The 23,929-nt window shown below is 36.7% G+C and overlaps 1 protein-coding gene across 1 annotated transcript in view; it reads right to left on the minus strand.

The window, feature by feature from the left end:
- Positions 1 to 440: 440 nt before the first annotated feature.
- The window catches only part of LOC145994980 (uncharacterized), a 49,729-nt gene continuing 26,240 nt past the window's right edge, over positions 441 to 23,929 (minus strand). The window contains exons 3-4 of the mRNA XM_083131513.1: positions 4,586 to 4,820; positions 441 to 448 (exon numbers count right to left, since the gene is read on the minus strand). Coding sequence (XP_082987639.1) covers positions 441 to 448; positions 4,586 to 4,820 — 243 coding nt within the window. The remainder of the gene's footprint in view (positions 449 to 4,585; positions 4,821 to 23,929) is intronic.

Consider the following 23,929-nt stretch of genomic DNA (forward strand, 5'->3'; position numbering starts at 1 on the left):
GTCATAAGTCTCCATACAAATGGTGAAAATGGTGACTAATGTTTATTTTTCCTTTTCAGGCAGGTGAACCAATGAAAAAGAGATGCCACTAACGAAGGAAGAACGGAATGACATCGTTCTGTTGGCTGGGAGTGGTATCACCCATCATGTAGCACGTACATTCAATGCAACCCACAGAACGCAGATAACCCATGACACCGTGGCCAAACTTATCAAGAAATTCAGAAGGACAGGTCCCGTCGCCGACGAAAGCAGGCCTGGAAGACCAAAGACAGCAACAGATGAAAGGAGGGTAACGCAGGTGCCACGGTGTCACGGGTTATCTGGGTTCTGTGGGTTGCATTGAATGTACGTGCTATATGACGGGTGGTACCACTCCAAGCCAACACAATGATGTCAATCCGTTCTTCCTTCATTAGTGGCATATCTTTTTCATTGGTTCACCTGCCTGAAAAGGAAAAATAAACATTTAGTCACCGTTTTCACCATTTGTATGGAGACTTATGACTCACCCTGTATATGCTGAAAGTGTTGTATATGTAAACATATATTTATCTATTTTAATAGAAATATGGACTTACAATTGTTAAAAATAGCAATTTGCATTAAGCAAGCGGTTCACCTAGCTAAACAAAATGAATTAGACTTACATGACATTAATTCTAATGCAAACTTAAAACACAAAATTATTTATTTTTGTTATCAACCGCTGGATTACCAAACTAGGGTGACATGATATTAATTCTGATACAAAATTAATTCTAATGGGTTCCGCAACACGACCGAACCTTTTTGTCGCACAATTTAAATTCGGTCCAAGATACGTATTGTTTCATTTCAATACGGAACTTGGACCCTATTTAATATGATCCGGAAAAAAAGGTTCTTGGACCGAATTGAAACACTTTACAGATAAAAAAGGTTCTTAACGGGCCAACCCATATACATTTCTCTCACTGGCGGTAATTGAACATATCCTTGACTGTGAGGCAAAATTAAAATACAAAATGTGCTTTGTTTTTTGTTACCAAAACAATGAATTAACAAACTTTATTTCGAGAGCTGAAACATTAATCTACACCTATTGTCCCCAAAGACATTTATATTGACTGAAACTACGTTCAATTTCGCATGATATAATATGGGGGTGTTTTTGAAGGATGAGGCTAGGAGACTGTGACGAGAACAAGTCTGAAGTTTACATACTGAGACATGACAGAGAACGGGGCAAGGCGAGCTCGAAAACACTATTGCATTCGTTATTCAGGAGAGAGCAATATTTGAATTCCTTGGCCACACAGGAGATGGTAAAACGAACAAATCGTTACGCATGGAGAGGAAAATGTGTCGGTTTCCTTTGCAGCAAATGACAGGGTCTGCTGTTCCACTTTCTCAGGAGGACTTGTGGCGGAAGTGTCGAAGCAAACATGAAGGAGAGAAACCAGCCGGTTATCTCAAGTTGCTCGTGAAGCTCACTCAGCACAGGTCTTCCATTAAACATTGAAGTCTTGAGCTTCTGGTCAGTTGCAAGGAAGACGACTGCGCACTAACCAGACGTAATCTACCTGGAACTCGTGCACCCTTGCTCCAATAAAATAAGGTTTCATATGGTACAGTTCTCGCCACTAAGTGGTTGTGGCCAATCGTACGTTTGATGCAAACATGGTAACTTACACGAGCCCTTCAGCAGGCCAAGCAAGTAATATCAATGAGCTATTCAAGGTTTATACCCTATCCCAGCTAACTGTAGAGCAGGACCGTGCATATCGGCAGAGAAGGAGGAGGAAAATCCAGTGGTGAAAGCGCAGCGTTGCCAACCGTACATGTACGGACGTACGGTCCAGACCTTATTCCGTACGCTAAATGCACGGCTTGTCAAAATTTGCTCTTGCAGTTTTATCCCTAATATTTCCCTAAGAAATTCTTACACCAATTGTACGGACTTGGATACAAAAATATGGTCCGTTTGCCATGTGCGTTCGGTATTATCCTTTTCAAAAGTTTGCAACGCTGCATAGCGAAGGCGGTAATCGGGTAACTCCCGTCGCCCATTACACAATCCCGTTTCTCTCACTGTTCATTGGTGTGTGTGTATTGTATTGTATTTATTTACATTTTCCTTGTGCGAGCTGTACGCTGTACGCACTACATTAATTTTACATTACACACACTTTCTCTTCCCTCAAAGTCATGTATTAATATTGTACCTTCTTTACGTTAGTATACAAATAACTCTTAGCAGTTGATCAGATACAAAAGAAAAAATTTTAAACATAATTAGTATATTTTAACAATCGAAATATTGCACATGCAAATAAAGTTGTGTGTCCGGTTCATTCGGCCTCCTGTCTGGAGACTTACTTGAATTTGAATTTCTTTGTTGAATAATGTGAAAAACAAAACAGAACAAAACAAAGCAAAACACATATACATTGCACACTGCTCGACCCACAGTACACGTATTACACGCTCGGTTCACTTTGTGCGGTTTCTTCGTTCTTATCGCTGTCCGCTAACGCCTTTCCTCGTCGCTCCCTCACTTCCCACAAATATCTTCCCACTCGTTGCACTACCTCACTTATGATTCCTCTTCTGTCTTCTACCACTTCCATTATTTCCCTCTCTGTTACGTTCTCAACCCACTTGTCTCGTAAATCACGCGTAGAGGGGCAGGCAGAGAGCAGATGCTCGCCCGTCTCTCCCTCCCCGCACAAAGAGCATATAGTTTCCCCTGCTTCATTCTTAATTTTTACTTGTTTCCAACCCCCCAGTCTGAACCATGCTATCCCTCCCCTTTCTTTTTTGCCTACCAAGTTTATGTATCTTGCTTTCCCCCAATCCCTTGATTTCAAATGATCTCTTAGTGAAGTCTTCGTCTGACAGTCGGCTAGTATTTCTTGTCTGTCTATGTCCATAAGTCTCCCTCTAATTTGATTTTCAACTGATGTATCTACCCTCCCTCCTGCTTCCCAAACCCACCCCATCCCAATAGAGTTCAACATGTTTTTTATATCCCTCGCCCAATTCCGTGTATTTTCTTCTCTTACTTGCATTATCAGACATTGACCCTTAAGTGTCGTGTTACCCTCCCTTGCTAGCTGAAGCCAATACTTTAAAGTTCTCATCCTAGCTTGAGTCATCTCGTGTCACTACTTGCGCAGAGACTTGTTCTCTTTCGCCTGGTCTACAGTTAGCTGGTACGAAGTTTAGGTGTCATTTTTTGCCCTCTCGCAAATTGACATACCTGCTCCCCGTGTATTGGATGTGGCAACGAAAGGTAAGCTCAGTCATTTATGCTCCGTCATACACTAACATACCCGAATTTTCACACCCCCTAAAATGTTTCACACAGGTTTATTTATGGTTATTTTGATTCTGGTACATCATTAATCACTCCTCGATCTTACACAACCTCAAATTGAAATGACCTTAGAAGCAGTGCATGAATTTACGAATAATTGCACCATACAGTCAAATAAAATAATTTGGAGATAAGAAAATTCAATGTAATTCCACAATCTTGTAAAAATTTGTTACGCAAAACATTTTTGCACTAAATGCATAAAATTAGGGTTGGAGACGAGATATCCTTCCTTGGGTAAACGTAAAGACACACACAATACATGAATTAAAAACAGTTGAGAAAAAAATTGGAACATTATGATATGCAAGAGGTATGTTGGGAAGTATGAAATTAAAAATTCATATATTTTTCTACATCAAAATTTTTGATACAAGTCGATGAATTTATACATGTCTGTGGAAAACAATGTCTTATTAATTAAATTCATCAGCTTAGCTGGTTACATGACAAATAATGTATTATTTTTAGTGCTATGTGTGGATGTGATGTAAGCTTTCAATAGTATCACTTATTCTGAACATCATTTGAACCAATTACTTTACTACTATGCTACAGGTAGAAAGGAGACTGCTGTCTTTTTCAGGCTCCCAATACCTAACAAGAGAACTTTGGTTTCAAAGAGCATTTACCCCCAAAATAACAACTGTGATGTCAAATAAATAAACATTATATATATAAACAGACACAAGACACTCTGTCCCCCCAGACACACACTGGAAATTAATTTTTCAAATACCACACCGAATTAAATTTATCTAAATAGATAGAAATGTAACGTTAAATAAACAAAATATTTTTTTACAATATTTATAAATGATAAACTAGTTCCTAATTTGGTATAATCGTTATTAATGTCGAAATGTCGAAAAAGTTAAGAACTTCGAGTATACCACTTATGGAACAAGTTTATCATTTATAAATAATGGCAGCTGTAATAATATGGACAATTTCAAAGAATTTCAATATATACAATATCCAATGTCATCATAAACTTGAGGGAAGAACTGTAATAGCCCAACTTATGCAGTCACAAGTTGAATCGTGTTCATCTAGATTGACAAGTGCACCGTTGTTCTTCATTCTCTGTACGTTCAGCAAGTTCGTTGTTGCTCTTTGAAATGTTTATTGATGAGTCAGGGGCCAAATATTGTAATTCCCCGAAAAACAAGGCATCAGAAATAAGTTTTTCGGATATAATGCGTTGCATGTCGGCAAACTTACTCATTTTTCTAAGTTTGGAAGCAACCATCTTCCCGAAGGTATCAAATTCGTCTTCCCCACTTCCAGAACCAGGTGAAGTACGTTGCTTGCACGGGAGCTTCAAAGACTCATCATCACACGTGTTGTGTTTACGCTTCTTGTTGCCTGTTGCCACAGGTGGATGAACAGGCGGTGATTCCGGTGCCTGACGGTCACTAGATGATTGCTTGCCTTCTGGACTGCTAACATCGGTATCCTACAAAGTAAAATATATGCCGAATTAATTTTATGCTTTGTGGCAGTGGATCATGATTGATACTAACGAGGCTCTGGCACCACTGGACCCACATCAGTATAAACCTCTTGTGTTGTGTGCTGTCCGTGTGTCTTTGTGACTGTCCCTTCATCAATTTCATTTTATCGTCATTCATCCTCATCTTCGCGATTAGCCAAATGTGGCAGAGGGGCCCCAGAGAACTGCGCGTATCTCATTTTCCTCGGCAAAATCATACTTCTCTTATTATTATTACCTCTTCAGAATACCTGACATTTTGTAAACAAATTACGAACAAAATATAAGAACTCCGTGACTTGACTTTCAAAGCCAAAGGTTCTTGGCTAATTCGGAACATATGCAATTGTTCTCAACCTTTTCTGACAAAGTGCCTCATCCAAATGCAAAGGAACGATGAACGACATTCAATTTGCAACTTTCCCATGGGCGTCGATTAGAAATTTTTCTAAAGGGTCAGGCCATTGACAGGATTGATTTGATTTGATTTGATTTATTTGACTTCGCTTTTTGTGCAACTTTTGGCTAATTTGCGAAGATGGGGATGAGTGATGATATGATGAAATTGATGAATGGACACTCACAAATATCCATGCCCAGGCCAGGATTCGAACCCGGGACCCCTAGCGTCGTGGCGCGATGTGCTAACCACTCTTTCTTTTTTTTTTTTAACGAAATACCCCCTACACGGAGGTATCCACCACCATTCGCACTTTTTCTCACTTTTATACTTTTCAATTCTTACAGTTTCTCAGTTTCTTATCATCTGGACAAACACAAATACCCATGCCTTACCCGGGACTCGAACCCGGAACCCCTGGCATCCACTCCGCCACAGGGGCCGGCCATTGACAGGATTGGTTAGTAGCATTAATAATATCCAATGGCGAAGCGTGAAATTTTTACGTAGTCATCGCAAGATTTGCCAAACGTCAGGGTCGATCTTTCAACAATATTTCTCTGCGATAAACGCCCAGGTCACTGCTAATTCAATGTAAAAGCTCATACCACAGACCTACGACTACAAAAGACACATAATTCTATCCGATACGACGAGAATTGTTAAATATGATGGAAACTGAAATGCAAACACCTCAATTGTCACGTTTAAAGGTAAGAAGAACCTTCATGGTTCGCCGTCAATTGTTGCTTTGATAACGAAAAGCAGATTCATATCGTTCAATGTGTGCTTTTTCTCTTAACAAGTGGAAATAGCAGACATTCGAGTGGTGTGCCCAGGATTTTCGAAGTGTGTGTGTTGGGGGGGGGGGGGGGTGGAAGTGTCCCTTTTAGTAGTAAGCCCTCATTTTGCCATCTCTTCCTACCTTTTCTTTTTTCTTTTTTTTTCAAAGAATATTCAGCCTAAGCAGTATTATGATCCTCACCACCCCTCCTTGAGCACGCCACTGGACACTCGGAAGTATCTTGATGACTCCAGACAAACCCTGACGTTGCTGTAAACATGGGGATGATGGCTGAAAAAAGGGTCTGTTATGCCCCAGAACTTCAAGAGTGGGGGAAAGTACAGGTCGTTGGACCTGGCTGTTCTCGGCACCGGCACAGACCAGAGAGATTCGCACCATTCTGCGATGAGCTGGGCCAACACGAACACCATTGCCTTCAATAGGAAACTTGGCGGGAAAGTTCGGCGCGAGGGGTAGTACTGGGGAATCATTTCGTTGCGCTAAGATTAGTGAATCTCTTGCGTATTTCGAGCTGTTTCATGCTGTCGCTTGGCTTATTTCGCACAAATATGCGAGAATTCTCACATTATTTTTACTGCTTCTCAAAAATATATAAAATTCAATATTTTTATTATTCTGCTTGGTCATCGCCGCATCTCCCGACGACCGGACGCCTCTGATAATATCATTGATATAATTGTTATTATACAATAATACATTTTATATAATGAAAATAAACCAATTCATTTCCAAGTTTAGAGGCCTCCTCGATGGCGCAGTTGTAGCGTCGTCGCCTTGTAATCAAGGGGTTTGGTTGAGGCACATATTGGTTCGGATCCCACTTTAAACTGTAGGTCCAATTCAGATTAGCCTTACTGTGCATAAAATGGACTTAGAACACCAACTCAATCAATATTCCAAGTTTAATATTACAATTATTTATTATAGTATAATGGGGAGACTTTGCTGCTCGACCTACCAGATGAGTGAAGATGTCCTACACATTCCTACAATTGCGGTTCCCGTAGCGGAGCACATCGCGCTACGACGCCCGGGGTCCGGGTTCGAATCCAGACCTGGGCATGGGTGTTTGTTCATCAATTTCATCACATCATCACTCATCCTCATCTTTGCAATTAGCCAAAAGTGGCACAAAAGCGAAGTAAAATTAATTAATTAAATTAATCAAATATCTACAACTTTTCAGAAGACTCAATGTTTGGTAATTTTGGCTACAAAATTTACCCTAAATACGAACTTACACCCCCTCCCCTTACCCAGTTGGAAAATTGTGCATAAATCCTGCAAGAGCTGAAGAATTACATGCATTACTTTTACAAAGAAGGTAAAGTACACACTTTGGTAGAACAATATTCTCCAATGGATAACGTAACATAGCACTCGTTGTTGTAATGCGAGTATATATATAATTATATGTACCAAACAGCGCTGTATATGTAAATATATTATTGGTCGCTTTAATAAAAATATGAAATTAAAGATACTTATAATTGTTAGATCAATGGGCAATTTTTATTAAGCAAGTGGTTCATCCCTTACTGCCACGGGTCGATAATAAAAAAATTATGATTTTTACACTACACCACATGTTTTTTTCTGGTTGCGCGTATGTGTAATTCAACGAAGGGAGTTGAAATCGGTGAAAGCAGAGAACTCCCAAAATTATAGTATAGGCTATATATATATATATATATATATACAGGGTGAACAGAAACTATAGGGACAAACTTCAGGAGGTGATTCCTGATAAGTAAAGGAACAAAAAAGTTCATATCAACATATGTCCGGAAACGCATATTTACCAAGGTACGAGGGCAGGCTGAAAAATAATGCCTCCTATTTTTTGTGACGGTTTAAAGACATTTTGGATTTTGAGCAACCATGCATTGTACTCTTCAGACGTTCCCCCTTCTCCATTCCAAGTTTCAAACTTCTATCACCAGGGATTGATGAACTAGAGTGAGGAAAATGGCAGCATGTAACCATACTATGTCGGTGCACCTGAAACTGCTCGTGGTGACCGAGTGTCCCCAATTGACATTCATCAGAGAATGAAGTCTTTTTATGGCAATGAATGTGTAACGTCAGTACTGTATGATGTTGGGCTGTTCCTGCTCACAATGAAAACCCATGCCGAGGAAGGCTTAACTCTCAAGAAGTTCCTTGTCAGTAGTAGGGATGTACGCCAGTGGATGTTGCTATTTAATATTCGCAATTAATTTGCACGGGTGTTAATTAATTTGCACGTACTTAGAACTAATTTGCACGTACTTAGAACTAATTTGCATGTACTTAGAATACTTTACATTTATGTATTTGCATGTTTATAACTTTTTATGAATATATAATTATTTATTTTATGAAAAATATGTATATAGAAAGTAATTAGAGGTACTAAACGCTATGCATATGGTTTTATATTCATTACTGCAAAGTATGTAATGTATAAAATGTTAATATTAATGTTTATAGTATTGAAAATAAGAGTTTATGGTTTATGAACCGCTATGAAAGGTGGTAATGGTACGAAAGAAGACGGTCCCGGTACTCGAACCCGCGATATGTAACTGTAATAAATGGTTAGGCCTATAGTGTACAATGTATGTAATAATGTATGTTATTATTGTATTAAAGACGGTGGTTTGAAACACGAGACGGTGAACTCCGCGCTGAGGGTAGACGAGAAAGGAATTTGGGGGATGTGCGGTCAAGGTCAAATGACGTCAGAACGCCAGAACAAAGAAAGAACCCGATTGACCAATCAGAGAACGCGTCGGTAGGTTTTCAGAACCGGTTTTTCCAAGGTTAACTAGAACGCAAGAACAGGGGAACGCTATGCAATACTGTAGGGCAGGGGAGGGATTGAACCAGACAACAAAGGATGTCTGGGAATGCGCAGCAATGGTCAAATCTCTGAAGCTATGCGTCGCTTGTAGAACCGGTTTCCGCCGCCAATTAATATTCCGCTCAGGGTTGCCCCAAAGCACAGGACGCTTTTGCGCAGGTTTTAGGCTAGAACGCTTGCATGTCAGAACAGGTTTCTGTCTAAGTAAGCCAAGGTTACCGAGAACACAAGAAAAAAGGATTTTTGGATACCTAATTAGATTGGAGCGAGAACTTTAATTTGAACAAGGAGAACGAAGCGTAAGGGTTTTAATCTGTACTAGGAAGAAGGGAGAGCTATCAGGGACTGGGCCTACAGTTTTCACTATTTGCATTTATCACGGGGTATCGAACCTAGGACCCTTTGATTATTGATTTAGGTAATAAATGTATGTTACTGTGTGCTATTTAACATATTATTGAGTTTATTTTTTACCAAACTTTGACTTTATGTCAAACATTTTCACAGCTTATTTTTATTTTTACCAAAATAACACAATTCAATCTGTTCAGGAAAGATTTTTAGTTACATTTTCGACACACAAAGTGTGTGTTCTCAACTTCTATCTGTTTATTTCACAAGTTTAGGCTTATTTTTACCAAAATAACACAATTCAATCTGTTCAGGAAAGACTTTTAGTTATATTTTCGACACACTAAGTGTGTGTTTTCAATGTCTATATGTTTATTAGGCTTATTATTACTCAAATAACACAATTTCATCTGTTCAGGCAACATTTTTTATTAAATTTTGGACTCACAAAGACATTTTTTCAATTTTTAATTTATTATTTTACAACTTTATGTTAATTTTTTACCAAAATAACACTATTTATACTATTCAGGCAACATTTTTTATTAAATTTTGGACTCACAAAGATATTTTTACAACTTTTTAACTTATTATTTTACAATTTTATACATATTTTTACCTAAATAACACTATTTATACTATTAAGGAAAGACTTTTAGTTATATTTTCGACACACAAAGTGTGTGTTCTCAATTTTTAGCTGTTTATTTTACAAGTTTATTATAATATTTACTCAAATAACACGATTTGAACGTGTTTTCTATTACATTTTGGACACACACACACGCACACACACAGAGAGAGAGAGAGAGAGAGAGATATTTTTTTTCCAAGTTTACAGGATTATTCTCTAGTTTACTCTAATAACACAATGTAGATGTGGTTTGAATTAAATTTTGTACACATGAAGTGTGTTTCGTCAAGTTTTACCCTTTTATTTTACAAGTTTAGGCTTAATATTACTCAAATAACACAATTTAATCCAGTCAGGAAGGATTTGTTATTATATTTTGGATGCACAAAGAGATGTTTTCAACTTTTTTACTGATTTTTTCCAGGGTATGTAACAACCTTTTTTCTTAGATCTTAGCAAACAACCTAAGTCAAATTCAAGCAGCAAAAGGAATACACAGAAACCAACATGGCATCCAGAAAGAGAAATCAATAGTCACACCCATAGCACAGTTTAAAAAGCTACATAGCTGAAACCTTAGAGAAACATAAAACTGCAAACACAATAAATCTAGATTCTTCCGAGGCATAGGATAGAGTAAAAAACATGGTTGTAAAAAACTATGATTGTGTATATTTCTGAGGAAGTACGCAAAAACAGATTACCCGATTAAAGTATCTGAAAAACAGATTTTTCTATGCAAGTATATTTTTATTGACAGGTTTATTTAACAGATCAAACAGGAAAACTGCAAAATTCATTAAATGTAGTTCTATAGTATAGGTGGTTTCAGAGATATAAAAAGAACAAATATAAGATTTCGCTTTTTGTGCTTCTGAGGCTAATCGCGACGCTAAGGGTAAATGGCGAGGAAATGTAACGGAGGAGAAACAGTCCCAAAAGTTATGGGCTGCATGTAAGTTAATACCACAGAGATATTACAGTAGGTGTAGGTTTTACCACCAGAACGTTTCTATTACAAAAGATGCTGATATTTGAGAAACTTAAAAGCTTATTTGCAAAATTTTAGATAAATAATAATCTGTTAGACTGTAAACATATTTTATATCCATTCTGCAAAAGATCCGATGACAAAAATTAAAAATTGTTATCGCCCAGACAGGGACTCGAACCCTGGACAGATAGGTTAAAAGCCTAACGCTATACCAACTAAGCTATCTGGGCACAAGGTATTCTTTTCTTGAAAAGTTAGTTATGTTAATAAATATATTGAAACACTTGAGAACACTTTTGGTCTGGTTCGACAGAGAAAGAGACAACATTTCCAAATTTTTACAGACTGAGGCCTTCACTATATGTAATTCGAAACGCTAAAGTTCAGCTAGCTTCCAAAATTGAGGTAAAGATTGTGTTTGAAGAGATTAACAAGTTACAATTATATACAGTTACGGACAAATAAAGCTAAAACTCTCAGATTTACTGTACTAGCCAAGTTTTAGTAACATTTTCTTCACTTTAGTACAAATACCAAAGAAATAGGTATATTTTATTTATAATTTGACAAAATGTACTAGTATTTAATTCAAATTTTATGTTATTTAGCCACTAACAACTGGTTTACACTGTTTGGCATCCTTTAAATAGGAAAAGAAGGAATTATTTGTTTAGTATTTTTACTACTTTATATTTATTTAAGAAAACAATTCTACAGTTTAAGTTAATCTTAACAAATTGTTACTAATTTATATATCAAAGTTATGTTATTTAGAGTGTATGAAGGCGTATAAAGTTAATATTTGTACTTATCAGTTCAACTAACAATTATATTTTACACACAAAAGATAATGTTTACAGTTAAATTACTTGAATCAGAGAATAATATTTTACAGTAATTGATTCATTCAGCACTAGTCAGTACTTTTATGCATCAGAAAGTTTTCTTAATTTTCTATTACGCATGCTATTTTGGGCTATTTTTAAAATGTATTTCTAGGGCAAACTGGTTTAATTTTCTGCTTATAATGCAAAGTTGACAGTTTTCGCACAATGCATTGTACATTTGTTATATTCTCTATTTACAATCCAAATATTATGCTTATTTAATGTATAACTAACTAACTCTCTAGCCTTCTTAAACCCGAATGTTCATGGCTGCAGCAACACATGCCTTTCATCTGTCCCTGTCCTGAGGAAGATCTATATACTCCTTTCCTTCCCTACCAATTTCATTTAGGTCCATCTCTAAATTATCCCTCCATCTTTGTTTTGGTCTTCCTATTGATCTTTTACCATCAGGTTTCCCAACAAGAATTCTGTATACTCTTCTTTCCTCTCCCATTCGTACCACATGATCTACACACCTAAGTCTTCTTGATTTAATCATTCTAATAATATCTGGACATGAATACAAATTATGTACTTCTAAATTATGTAACCTTCTCCACTCATCTGTCTCCTCATCTGTTTTAAGCCCAAATATTTTCCTAAGGATCTTATTTTCAAATACTCTCAATTTATGTTCCTTTTTTCAATGTAAGGGACCAGGTTTATTTACTGTATTTAACTTTTATTTTTTTGTAATTAACAAAAATTAAAAGCTTATACTGTAGTTATTATATCTTTTTCTATCAGCTTATTTTGAAATTAATATTATTAGGTATAGTCTTTGATTTATAACTATATTGCTTTTTTTATCAATTTATCTAAGAGTACACGCAGACAAACACATGTGTACACACTTTTATGTAAATAGATATGCCTTTTTTCAATATTTTAGTATGAAGATTGCACTTTAGCTATTTAAGCAAGGGTAGGAAAGGTAGGATTTCTGAGAATTTCTTGCAGGATGTTGTTGTCCAAGTATAGATGAGAACTGAGCTGGGAGACTGTTTTCAACCTTTTCATGAGAGTTTGCATGTGAACTGTATGCAAATTGAGCACTATTGACTGTTCATGCTTCTAAGTTTTGCTGTTATTTCACATCAACTCTGTGAGACTGTAGACAGTTTTCCCATTTCAAGTAGTTTTTATTGATTGTATTTGTATATGTTTTGGAGATTTAGCAGTTTTATGTAATGAGGCAGTTTGTTGTAGAATATTTTTACCGGATTGTTTTGAGATATTGAGTGTCTGCTGTTTTACTTGTAATTATTTTCCTTCTTGTGTTGTGTATTTGACTATATTTTGTCCAAGTTCGTAGTATTTAGAATAATTGTCATTGACTTGTAGATGTAGGGAGTAATAATCCTTTGCAAGATGCTCTATACTTGTCTGAACATTATTCTTAGTGTTCACTTTTGAAGCCTTAGTATTCTGGTAGTAATTAATCTGTAATGTAGGCATTTTTCTGATAAATTAGACTCACTTAGTTGTTTCAGCAGGTAGAAGTTGCATGATGGTTTACTGCTGATGATGTTAATTTGCTCTTCTTATGTACTACGTATCATGTAGCTTACTTGAGTAATTGGAATTTTCTACTGAAAAAAGGATTGCTTGTCTATCTTATTCCTATGTTGTTGAGTTTGTCCATAAGCAAGCCATGTTTTTTACTCTATCCTATGCCTCGGAAGAATCTAGATTTATTGTGTTTGCAGTTTTAAGTTTCTCTAAGGTTTCAGCTATGTAGCTTTTTAAACTGTGCTATGGGTGTGACTATTGATTTCTCTTTCTGGATGCCATGTTGGTTTCTGTGTATTCCTTTTGCTGCTTGAATTTGACTTAGGTTGTTTGCTAAGATCTAAGAAAAAAGGTTGTTACATATCCTGGAAAAAATCAGTAAAAAAGTTGAAAACATCTCTTTGTGCATCCAAAATATAATAACAAATCCTTCCTGACTGGATTAAATTGTGTTATTTGAGTAATATTAAGCCTAAACTTGTAAAATAAAAGGGTAAAACTTGACGAAACACACTTCATGTGTACAAAATTTAATTCAAACCACATCTACATTGTGTTATTAGAGTAAACTAGAGAATAATCCTGTAAACTTGGAAAAAAATATCTCTCTCTCTCTTTCTCTCTGTGTGTGTGTGCGTGTGTGTGTGTCCAAAATGTAATAGAAAACACGTTCAAATCGTGTTATTTGAGTAAATATTATAATAAACTTGTAAAATAAACAGCTAAAAATTGAGAACACACACTTTGTGTCGAAAATATAACTAAAAGTCTTTCCTTAATAGTATAAATAGTGTTATTTAGGTAAAAATATGTATAAAATTGTAAAATAATAAGTTAAAAAGTTGTAAAAATATCTTTGTGAGTCCAAAATTTAATAAAAAATGTTGCCTGAATAGTATAAATAGTGTTATTTTGGTAAAAAATTAACATAAAGTTGTAAAATAATAAATTAAAAATTGAAAAAATGTCTTTGTGAGTCCAAATTTTAATAAAAAATGTTGCCTGAACAGATGAAATTGTGTTATTTGAGTAATAATAAGCCTAATAAACATATAGACATTGAAAACACACACTTAGTGTGTCGAAAATATAACTAAAAGTCTTTCCTGAACAGATTGAATTGTGTTATTTTGGTAAAAATAAGCCTAAACTTGTGAAATAAACAGATAGAAGTTGAGAACACACACTTTGTGTGTCGAAAATGTAACTAAAAATCTTTCCTGAACAGATTGAATTGTGTTATTTTGGTAAAAATAAAAATAAGCTGTGAAAATGTTTGACATAAAGTCAAAGTTTGGTAAAAAATAAACTCAATAATATGTTAAATAGCACACAGTAACATACATTTACTACCTAAATCAATAATCAAAGGGTCCTAGGTTCGATACCCCGTGATAAATGCAAATAGTGAAAACTGTAGGCCCAGTCCCTGATAGCTCTCCCTTCTTCCTAGTACAGATTAAAACCCTTACGCTTCGTTCTCCTTGTTCAAATTAAAGTTCTCGCTCCAATCTAATTAGGTATCCAAAAATCCTTTTTTCTTGTGTTCTCGGTAACCTTGGCTTACTTAGACAGAAACCTGTTCTGACATGCAAGCGTTCTAGCCTAAAACCTGCGCAAAAGCGTCCTGTGCTTTGGGGCAACCCTGAGCGGAATATTAATTGGCGGCGGAAACCGGTTCTACAAGCGACGCATAGCTTCAGAGATTTGACCATTGCTGCGCATTCCCAGACATCCTTTGTTGTCTGGTTCAATCCCTCCCCTGCCCTACAGTATTGCATAGCGTTCCCCTGTTCTTGCGTTCTAGTTAACCTTGGAAAAACCGGTTCTGAAAACCTACCGACGCGTTCTCTGATTGGTCAATCGGGTTCTTTCTTTGTTCTGGCGTTCTGACGTCATTTGACCTTGACCGCACATCCCCCAAATTCCTTTCTCGTCTACCCTCAGCGCGGAGTTCACCGTCTCGTGTTTCAAACCACCGTCTTTAATACAATAATAACATACATTATTACATACATTGTACACTATAGGCCTAACCATTTATTACAGTTACATATCGCGGGTTCGAGTACCGGGACCGTCTTCTTTCGTACCATTACCACCTTTCATAGCGGTTCATAAACCATAAACTCTTATTTTCAATACTATAAACATTAATATTAACATTTTATACATTACATACTTTGCAGTAATGAATATAAAACCATATGCATAGCGTTTAGTACCTCTAATTACTTTCTATATACATATTTTTCATAAAATACATAATTATATATTCATAAAAAGTTATAAACATGCAAATACATAAATGTAAAGTATTCTAAGTACATGCAAATTAGTTCTAAGTACGTGCAAATTAGTTCTAAGTACGTGCAAATTAATTAACACCCGTGCAAATTAATTGCGAATATTAAATAGCAACATCCACTGGCGTGCATCCCTACTACTCTTGTCACACACGTTGAAAATCAGTCAGCCTAACATCTGGACATGGTTGTAACTGCAATGACGGCAGCTTCTCTTTAATCTTCTTCCAAGTGGCGTAGCTCATGAGATTGCATTCGCTGCCAGTTTCCAGAACACAAATAAAATCAACGCCTGTTACAGTTGCTTTAATTAACGGAACCCTGAGTAAATTTTCCTTTCTAACTGCCTGTTGTAGTGCTCTATCTAAACTTTGTTCTCCTTCATTGAGAGTCAGCACAACAAAAAGATGATTATCTTCACTATTTATAACATTGTCATCCGTTCCCAGAGAAGTCCAAGATTTTAGCCCAACCGTGATCGGGAACGAAGAATTCACGTTGGGCGACTGCCTAAATGAGACTGCATACCATTCGGATTAGCACTGGTCGATGGCGCCAACAAAAGACTCTTGTCATGTTGTCGCTTTGCCGCGGCTCATTCGTCAAACGTCAAGCAGAAGGTTCGAACGGAGGCGACGTCGCTCTGAAGTTACTGGGTTCAGAGGCGTTACGTGAAGAGTCACGGGAATGGTCTTCTGGATCAGATCTGGAACGACGTGGCCCACGTGCGTAGTTGTTCCTGCCATTACTTCTCGGAGGCTTACATCACCTGTTGTAATTGGAATATCCATTCCTATGGTTCTGCATAACTTGTCTGACTCTGTGTTGTTGGTTTTCAATTCTATTTTGTCTAGGAGCATTTCCCTGGCCAGCACCTTCTCTATTCCACAAAGGCTTCCAACTGTCCTGCTCTTCAAGCACCTCGAATCTTTTTTAAAAAATCAGCAATCTGTCGTACAGTTCAAGGAGAATTAGCCAAACTCAGACTGCGGACTCTATATGGAAGCTGGGAGATTATTAAGTTCACTATCTCTGGTTCTACATAACGGGCAGACAGATTGCGATAGGCTGAGTAGATGGACCAAGCGTATTCCTCCATACTCATACCAGACTGCTTTGAATATCTGCGAGATCTCACTGCCGTCAGTTGCCTCTCTTTGGCCTCTTCAGAAGCATATTACTTGCGAAAACGGCGGCAGAAATCAGAATAGGACCTGAAATCCAACTGATTTGTTCGAAACCAATGCTCAGCCTGGCCTTTGAATAACCGGGGAATAATTTACAATCAGTAATCGTATGGAACTTGCATTAAATCAAAGTTGATATTGAGTTCTTTTAAATACTGTTCAGCATTCTGGGCTTCCAGGTCTCTCTTGAACTTGGACAAGGAATTAAGGTCTGCCATCCTTGGGGTTCCTGTCGTTGCTGATCGCTGAGTTCGCGGTGAGTAGTGTAATTGATGCTACAACCAGCACAGGAAAGTATGAGCCCCCCTCTGGCAGATTTGCCTACACTTAAAACAAGCTCAACATGCCCATATGAGCTTTTTGCTCAAGTGTGGAACCCCGTCTAATCCAAGATTTTTGTAAAAATGCCCTCGGGAATTTCCTGAGAAAGTATGACCCCCCTCAGATTGATTTGCCTACACTTATAAAAGGCACTTCTGTGAGATTGTTGTCCATAAACCTGTCAAAAATATGCCCCTCTTGATATTTTTTTTGGCCCACACCTAAAAGTAGGCCATACACACACACACACACACACACACATATACACACATATTTACTTCCGGTCCTCTTCTGGTTTATTTCTGGCCATTTCTGCCCACTTCCGGTCTATTTTTGGCCATTTCTGCCCACTTCCGGTCTATTTCAGGCCATTTCTGCCCACTTCCGGTCCACTTCCGGTATATTTTCGGCTATTTCTACCCATTTCTGCCCACTTCCGGTCCACTTCCGGTATATTTTCGGCCATTTCTACCCATTTCTGCCCACTTCCGGTCAACTTCCGGTCTATTTTTGTCCATTTCTGCCCACTTCCGGTCTATTTTTGGCCATTTCTACCCATTTCTGCCCACTTCCGGTCCACTTCCGGTCTATTTTCGGCCATTTCTACCCATTTCTGCCCACTTCCGGTCCACTTCCTGTCTATTTTCGGCCATTTCTACCCATTTCTGCCCACTTCCGGTCCACTTCCGGTCCACTTCCGGTCCACTTGTGGCCTATTTCTGGTTTATTTCTATTGCATCATGTTTTGCAACAAATTATTGCCTAATATTATGCAATAAATTATTAGGCATGTGTTGTTTTCTGATTAATTGGTTATGACATAATGTGATGATGTGGTGTTTTCTGATTGGTTTAAATAAGCAGGGTTTCTATTGGCTCTATAAATCTATATAAGCCAGAGCACAGTGCAGATTCTTCACCATTGCTGGATCGGCAGTGGAACCCACATCGCGGGGGATAGAACCTGAACAGGCTCCACCAAAGTATAGGAGACTTGAAGCATATAATTTGGCGGAATAACCCAAGTAAGGTCATAGAAACAATATACACTGATACAATAAAAGACAATTTTTGGCAGGGGGGGTCAAAGTGGTTCCTAAATACAAAATAATTAATATCTCAAGAACTAATTGACATAGAGCTATGCAGTTTTTTTTGTTTGTATTGAACCCAACTGATATTTTTTATTAAGCATAGAATTTTGATTTGAACCCCAAGAAATTTTATATAATAAACAAACAACAAAAATACCAAAGCCAAAAATATTAACACACACACATACACATACACACACACAAATCACACTGCTGAACCCAACTGATATTTTTTATTAAGCATAGAATTTTGATTTGGACCCCAGGAAATTGTATATAATAAACAACAACAAAAATGCCAAATCAAAAACATTGTAATCAATGCAATAAGAATATATCCAGCCCCAATTGGGCTAAGCACCAAAATATTTGTAATCCAGACAAATGCAGAACTCCCACAAAAATTTGCCCTAAATGCCATAGAGAATATAGTATGCAATACTTCACATATACACAAAAAGGTACTTGCTCTGCACAGTCATTAATATTGCCCCCACAACCATCTACATCTGGTCTGAAAAGGAAGCACGAAACACCTGTTAATGCTTCACCAGCAAAGCAGCCACGCTATGAACCCATCCATAGCAGTTTTAACGGCCAATTAAGGGATTACCGGTTTGTATCAGAGCCAAGATGTGGTATTAAGAATTTTTTGAACAGTGTAAATCCTAATGTGCAGGCAATTCTAAATGCACAAAATGGGTCTTATAAGCTGTCCCTCAAATTGTTTACACAATATAAGAAGCCAAATGGCACAAAATTAAGCCAAATGGCACAAAATTTACACAACCCTACATAACAGAAACTGTACCGGTATATTCAAATGCAAATTCAGACAAAATAATAAGCAGTTTGATAGATCAATTGAATATTAAACACTCTGAATTTGCTGCAAAAGAGTCAGGATGGAGCCTATGCGGATCTCCACACAAGTTATATGTTAATATTTCTGAATTCAGCCCATTACAAGGTTCCACTTATGTGCCATTACCTGCTAATATCAAAAACAAAACAGCCGTGGTTAATATAAAAAATAATGACGAGAAATGCTTTTTGTGGTGTATTTTAGCTGCTTTGTATCCAGTTTCAAGGAATCCTGATAGAATAACTTATTATAAACAGCATGAACACAATTTCGATGAGGCAATGGAGGGTTTAGAATATCCAATGCTTGTTCAGAATATTGATAAATTTGAAAAAAAGGCCCGGGATATCAATGGCAAACAATTATCTATTAATGTATTTATTTGTTCTACTGGCCGTGACAATTGCTTGATAGATCCTCTCAGAATCAGTACACTTGATGATGAATCTGCTGTTCCGATTGATCTGCTCTTAATTGAAAAGGATGGCACAAATCATTACACTCTGATACATAATCTTGAAGCTTTAGTCAGAACACAACTAGACAAAACTCATAGAATATTCAAGTTGTGCAGAAGATGTTTGACTGTATTTGATGGTCAAAAAATGGTGAATGGGGTTCTGGAAAAAAATGCAGAAATTGCTAAAAACAAGTTAATTGAGCATCTGAAATACTGTGGGAATCATAAACCTGTTCATATGCTTATGCCTAAGCCAAGTGAAAATGCCAAATTCAAAAAGTTTGAAGCCCTGTTGGAACACCCAGCATATATAGTCTGTGATTTTGAATCAAATCTCAAACCCCTTGCATTCTGCAGCCCAGACCCTGAAGAATCTTCAATTACATCATACCAGCTACATGAACCTTCCAGCTTTTATTATGTGGTTGTACAGGATGGGGTTGTTAGTAAAGAATATTTATACATGGGAGCAGATGCCATCAAAGAATTTGCACTTAGAATAGAAAATGAGTGCCATGATATAGCATCTAATGTCTTATTAAAATCAAAGCCCAAGTTGCCTTTAACAGAGGAACAGATTGAAGATTTCAACAAAGCAGAAAAATGCCCGGTATGTGATTCTGAATTTTCAGATACAAATATCAAGGTACATCACCATTCTCATACAGATGGTAAATTCTTAATGGCCCTGTGTAATAGCTGCAATATTCAGATCCAGAGACCAAAATTTGTCCCCATATTTTGCCATGGTGCATCCAATTATGATTTTCATCATTTGATCAGGTACGAGGGGTTTAACAAGCAGAATTTAAATATTTTAGCAGAAAATGATGAGAAATATATAGCTATTAGCAAAATAATTAAAGTTAATGGTGTTTCTATTCACTTAAGATTTCTTGATTCATACAGAATTTTATCGGCTAGCCTGGCTACACTGGCCACTCAATTATCTGATGATCAATTCAAAATCACATGTGCTTTGTTTCCAAATCAGGACCTGAAATTAATTAGGCGGAAGGGTGTATATCCATATGATTATGTTACAGATTTTTCTAAATTTGATGAGTGTTCTCTGCCACCACAACAAGAGTTTTACAGCAAAATCAGAGGATCTGGAATCACTGATGAAGATTATCACCATGCCCAGTTGATGTGGAACAATTTAAAATGCCAGACATTTGGTGATTATCACAGGGCTTATTTAAAACTTGATGTGACCCTCTTAGCTGATATATTGCAGGCATTCAGAAAATCTTCCATGCAAAATTATAAACTGGATCCAATATATTTTTACAGTGCGCCGGGCCTAGCATGGTCTGCAATGTTTTTAAACACTAAAATGGAATTGGATCTGATCCAAGATCAAGATATGTATCTGTTTATGGAACAATGTATAAGAGGAGGCATGGTGCAATGTTCTCAGAGATATGCCAGAGCAAATAACAAATATATTCCTGATTATGATCCAGCACTGCCATCAAATTATATACTGTATGTAGATGCCAGCAGCCTCTATGGTTATGCCATGATGAAAAAACTGCCATATGCAGGGCTTGAGTGGGTTGAAGATTTCAAAATTGAGGATCTTAAAGATTTTGATGACAGTAACTATGGCCTGTTCTTAGAGGTTGATCTGACAATTCCTGATGATTTACACAACACATTTTCTGATCTGCCCCCAATTCCCGAGGTTAAGTGTTCACCTGGCTCTAAACAGAAGAAATTGATGATGACTCTAGAGCCGAAACAGGATTATGTTATATATTACAAAAACCTCCAGTTCCTGATGAATCATGGTGTTCAAGTGATCAAAGTTGGAAAAGTTTTGAGGTTCAGGCACTCAAGATGGTTGAAACCATATATTGATACAAACACAGTGCTTCGAACATCTGCATTGAGCCAATTTGATAAGACCTTGTTTAAATTGATGGTCAATTCAGTGTATGGCAAAACAATTGAAAATGTCAGAAAACATATTGATGTTAAAATAATTACTGACCCCAGCCGGAGCAAAAAATTGATTGCAAAGCCAAACTTCAATTACAGAAGAATTTATGATGAGAATATGGCATTTTTCAACATGAAAAGAAACAAATATTAAGTTTGATAAGCCTATTTATGTAGGGGCTGTGATATTGGAATTGGCCAAATTACACATGTTAAAATTGTATTATGATGTGTTGAAACCTTTTTATGGTGATTGTGTAAAACTGATGTACATGGACACAGATAGTTTTGTTCTTGATATTCAAACAGAAGATGTTTATCAAGATATGTCCCAGCCTGAATTGTTTAAATATTTTGATACCACTGAACATTCAAAAATTCAACACCACAACAAAAAAGTGCCTGGCAAGTTAAAAGATGAGACACTTGGTGATGTTATTGCGGCATTTGCTGGGTTAAGGGCCAAGATGTACAGTTTTGAAACATGTAGTGGCGCTGTTGCAAAAAAAGCCAAGGGCATTGGCAGAGTAATTGTTAACAAAGAGCTTGAATTTGAGGATTACAAAAATTGTCTCAAATCATGTAGCACAATCAGAACATCAGAAAATAGAATTCAGAGTGTGGATCACTTATTGACTAGCAATATTGTAAGAAAAGTGGCTCTGGACCCACATGATGATAAGAGATGTATTTTAACATGTGGCATACATACTCTACCATGGGGGCATTGTGATTTGAAAAATGGCAATCAATGCCCAATTACAGAGCATGATTTGAAATAAATAAACATGCCTATGAACTTATTTGGGTTCAAAAAACAGGCTATTATGGAGCTGCCAACACCACAACCCTCTTCTGATATGATATCTAAACTAAGTGCTTTGTTAATTATTCATCTGAACAGCATATTTACAGATGTTGATGATGAAACAGGTAAAACATTGTACATATTTAACAATAATTTAAATTATTACCAATTACCTGTAGGTGGTCAATTGCAATTTATTACAACTCCTGAGGGTGATGTCAAAATTTCAATAGGGAGAAATATTTATAGAATTAAGCACTCAAACATGATTTCTGGCACTGTTTATACTGTTTCTGCTGGTGACTGCTTATATATTGAGGTCCCTGGATCCTATGACAAGCTTATACCTTTTTTTATAGAATTAAGAATCAGATATTCAATAATAAATAACCACTAAAACAAAAATGCCTAATGATATATTTGGCCATACAAGGCATGAAGATCACAGTGATGAGATTCTGATGCTTGATGTCAGAGTCAAGAAATTAAGAAGTGATTTACAAGCTTTACAAACCACACTGAATGCCAGTCTTCAACTAGAAATTACAAATTTGCAATCACAATGCATGGATCCTCTTCTTAAAATTGATTCTGAACTCAAAATACTGCTTCAAAAATATACTGATTTGGCTACATTGGATAATTTTCAAAGTTTAGAAGAAGCTGTAGCAGCTCTTCAAGCCAAATTTAAGACCCAGGCCACCAACTCTGAGCAATTGGAAGAGCAGATAAATAATGTCCAGACACAGCTCCAAACAATTGTCAAAAGCATAAAATCACAAGAAGATTTTGATCTAGTGATTTCCACTCTAAAGGTACAGATTCAATCACTCCAAATACCTAATCTGGACCCCTTGAACAATGCCATAGCTGAGGTTAAAGAAAAAATTGAGACACTTGAAAATTTTATGAACTACTTGCCATCTTCTGATGCTTTGAGTGCAATAACTCGGAGTGTTGCCAATATTAAGCTGCAACTTGAAACATATGAAGATTTTGGAAAAATTCAAAGTACCATAACCCATCTTGAGGGTACAATAGCAGCAGTGCAAAATGATTTGACAAATATACAAGAATCTCTAGAATCCCGCCTGCCCGGTATTGTAGATACCCTTGTTAGTGTCCAGCAACAGATCACAAAACTTGAAAACCTCAACACTGAATCTGAGCTATCTCATTTTCATCACTTGATTGATGATATCCAAACAAAGCTTGAAATTTTACAACAATCAACACCCTCTCAGGCAGATATAGCCCTGCTCCAAAATGCTATGCAAAATGTGGCTGATGCTTCTGAATTAAATAATGTGAAATTGGCACTTGAATCTTTGCAAAATACTGTATCAAATCTCCCTACATCACAGGAACTTAAAAATATAAAGAGGGCAGTGAATCGCATATTGAAATCAGAAGATATCAAGAATATCCAGACAGAGATCAAACAACTCACTCAGACAGTGGCCACTCTACCAACTAATCAACATATTAATGAACTGCATGCCCTGTTTGAGGATATCAGAAGATCTCTAGCCGATAAAATTCTGTATGAATCAAGAAATCTTAAGTGAATAGAAACACCATTAACTTTAATTATTTTGCTAATAGCTATATATTTCTCATCATTTTCTGCTAAAATATTTAAATTCTGCTTGTT

Source organism: Lepisma saccharinum, chromosome 11, assembly GCF_977018435.1.
Source record: "Lepisma saccharinum chromosome 11, izLepSacc3.1, whole genome shotgun sequence".
Lineage (NCBI taxonomy): Eukaryota > Metazoa > Arthropoda > Insecta > Zygentoma > Lepismatidae > Lepisma > Lepisma saccharinum.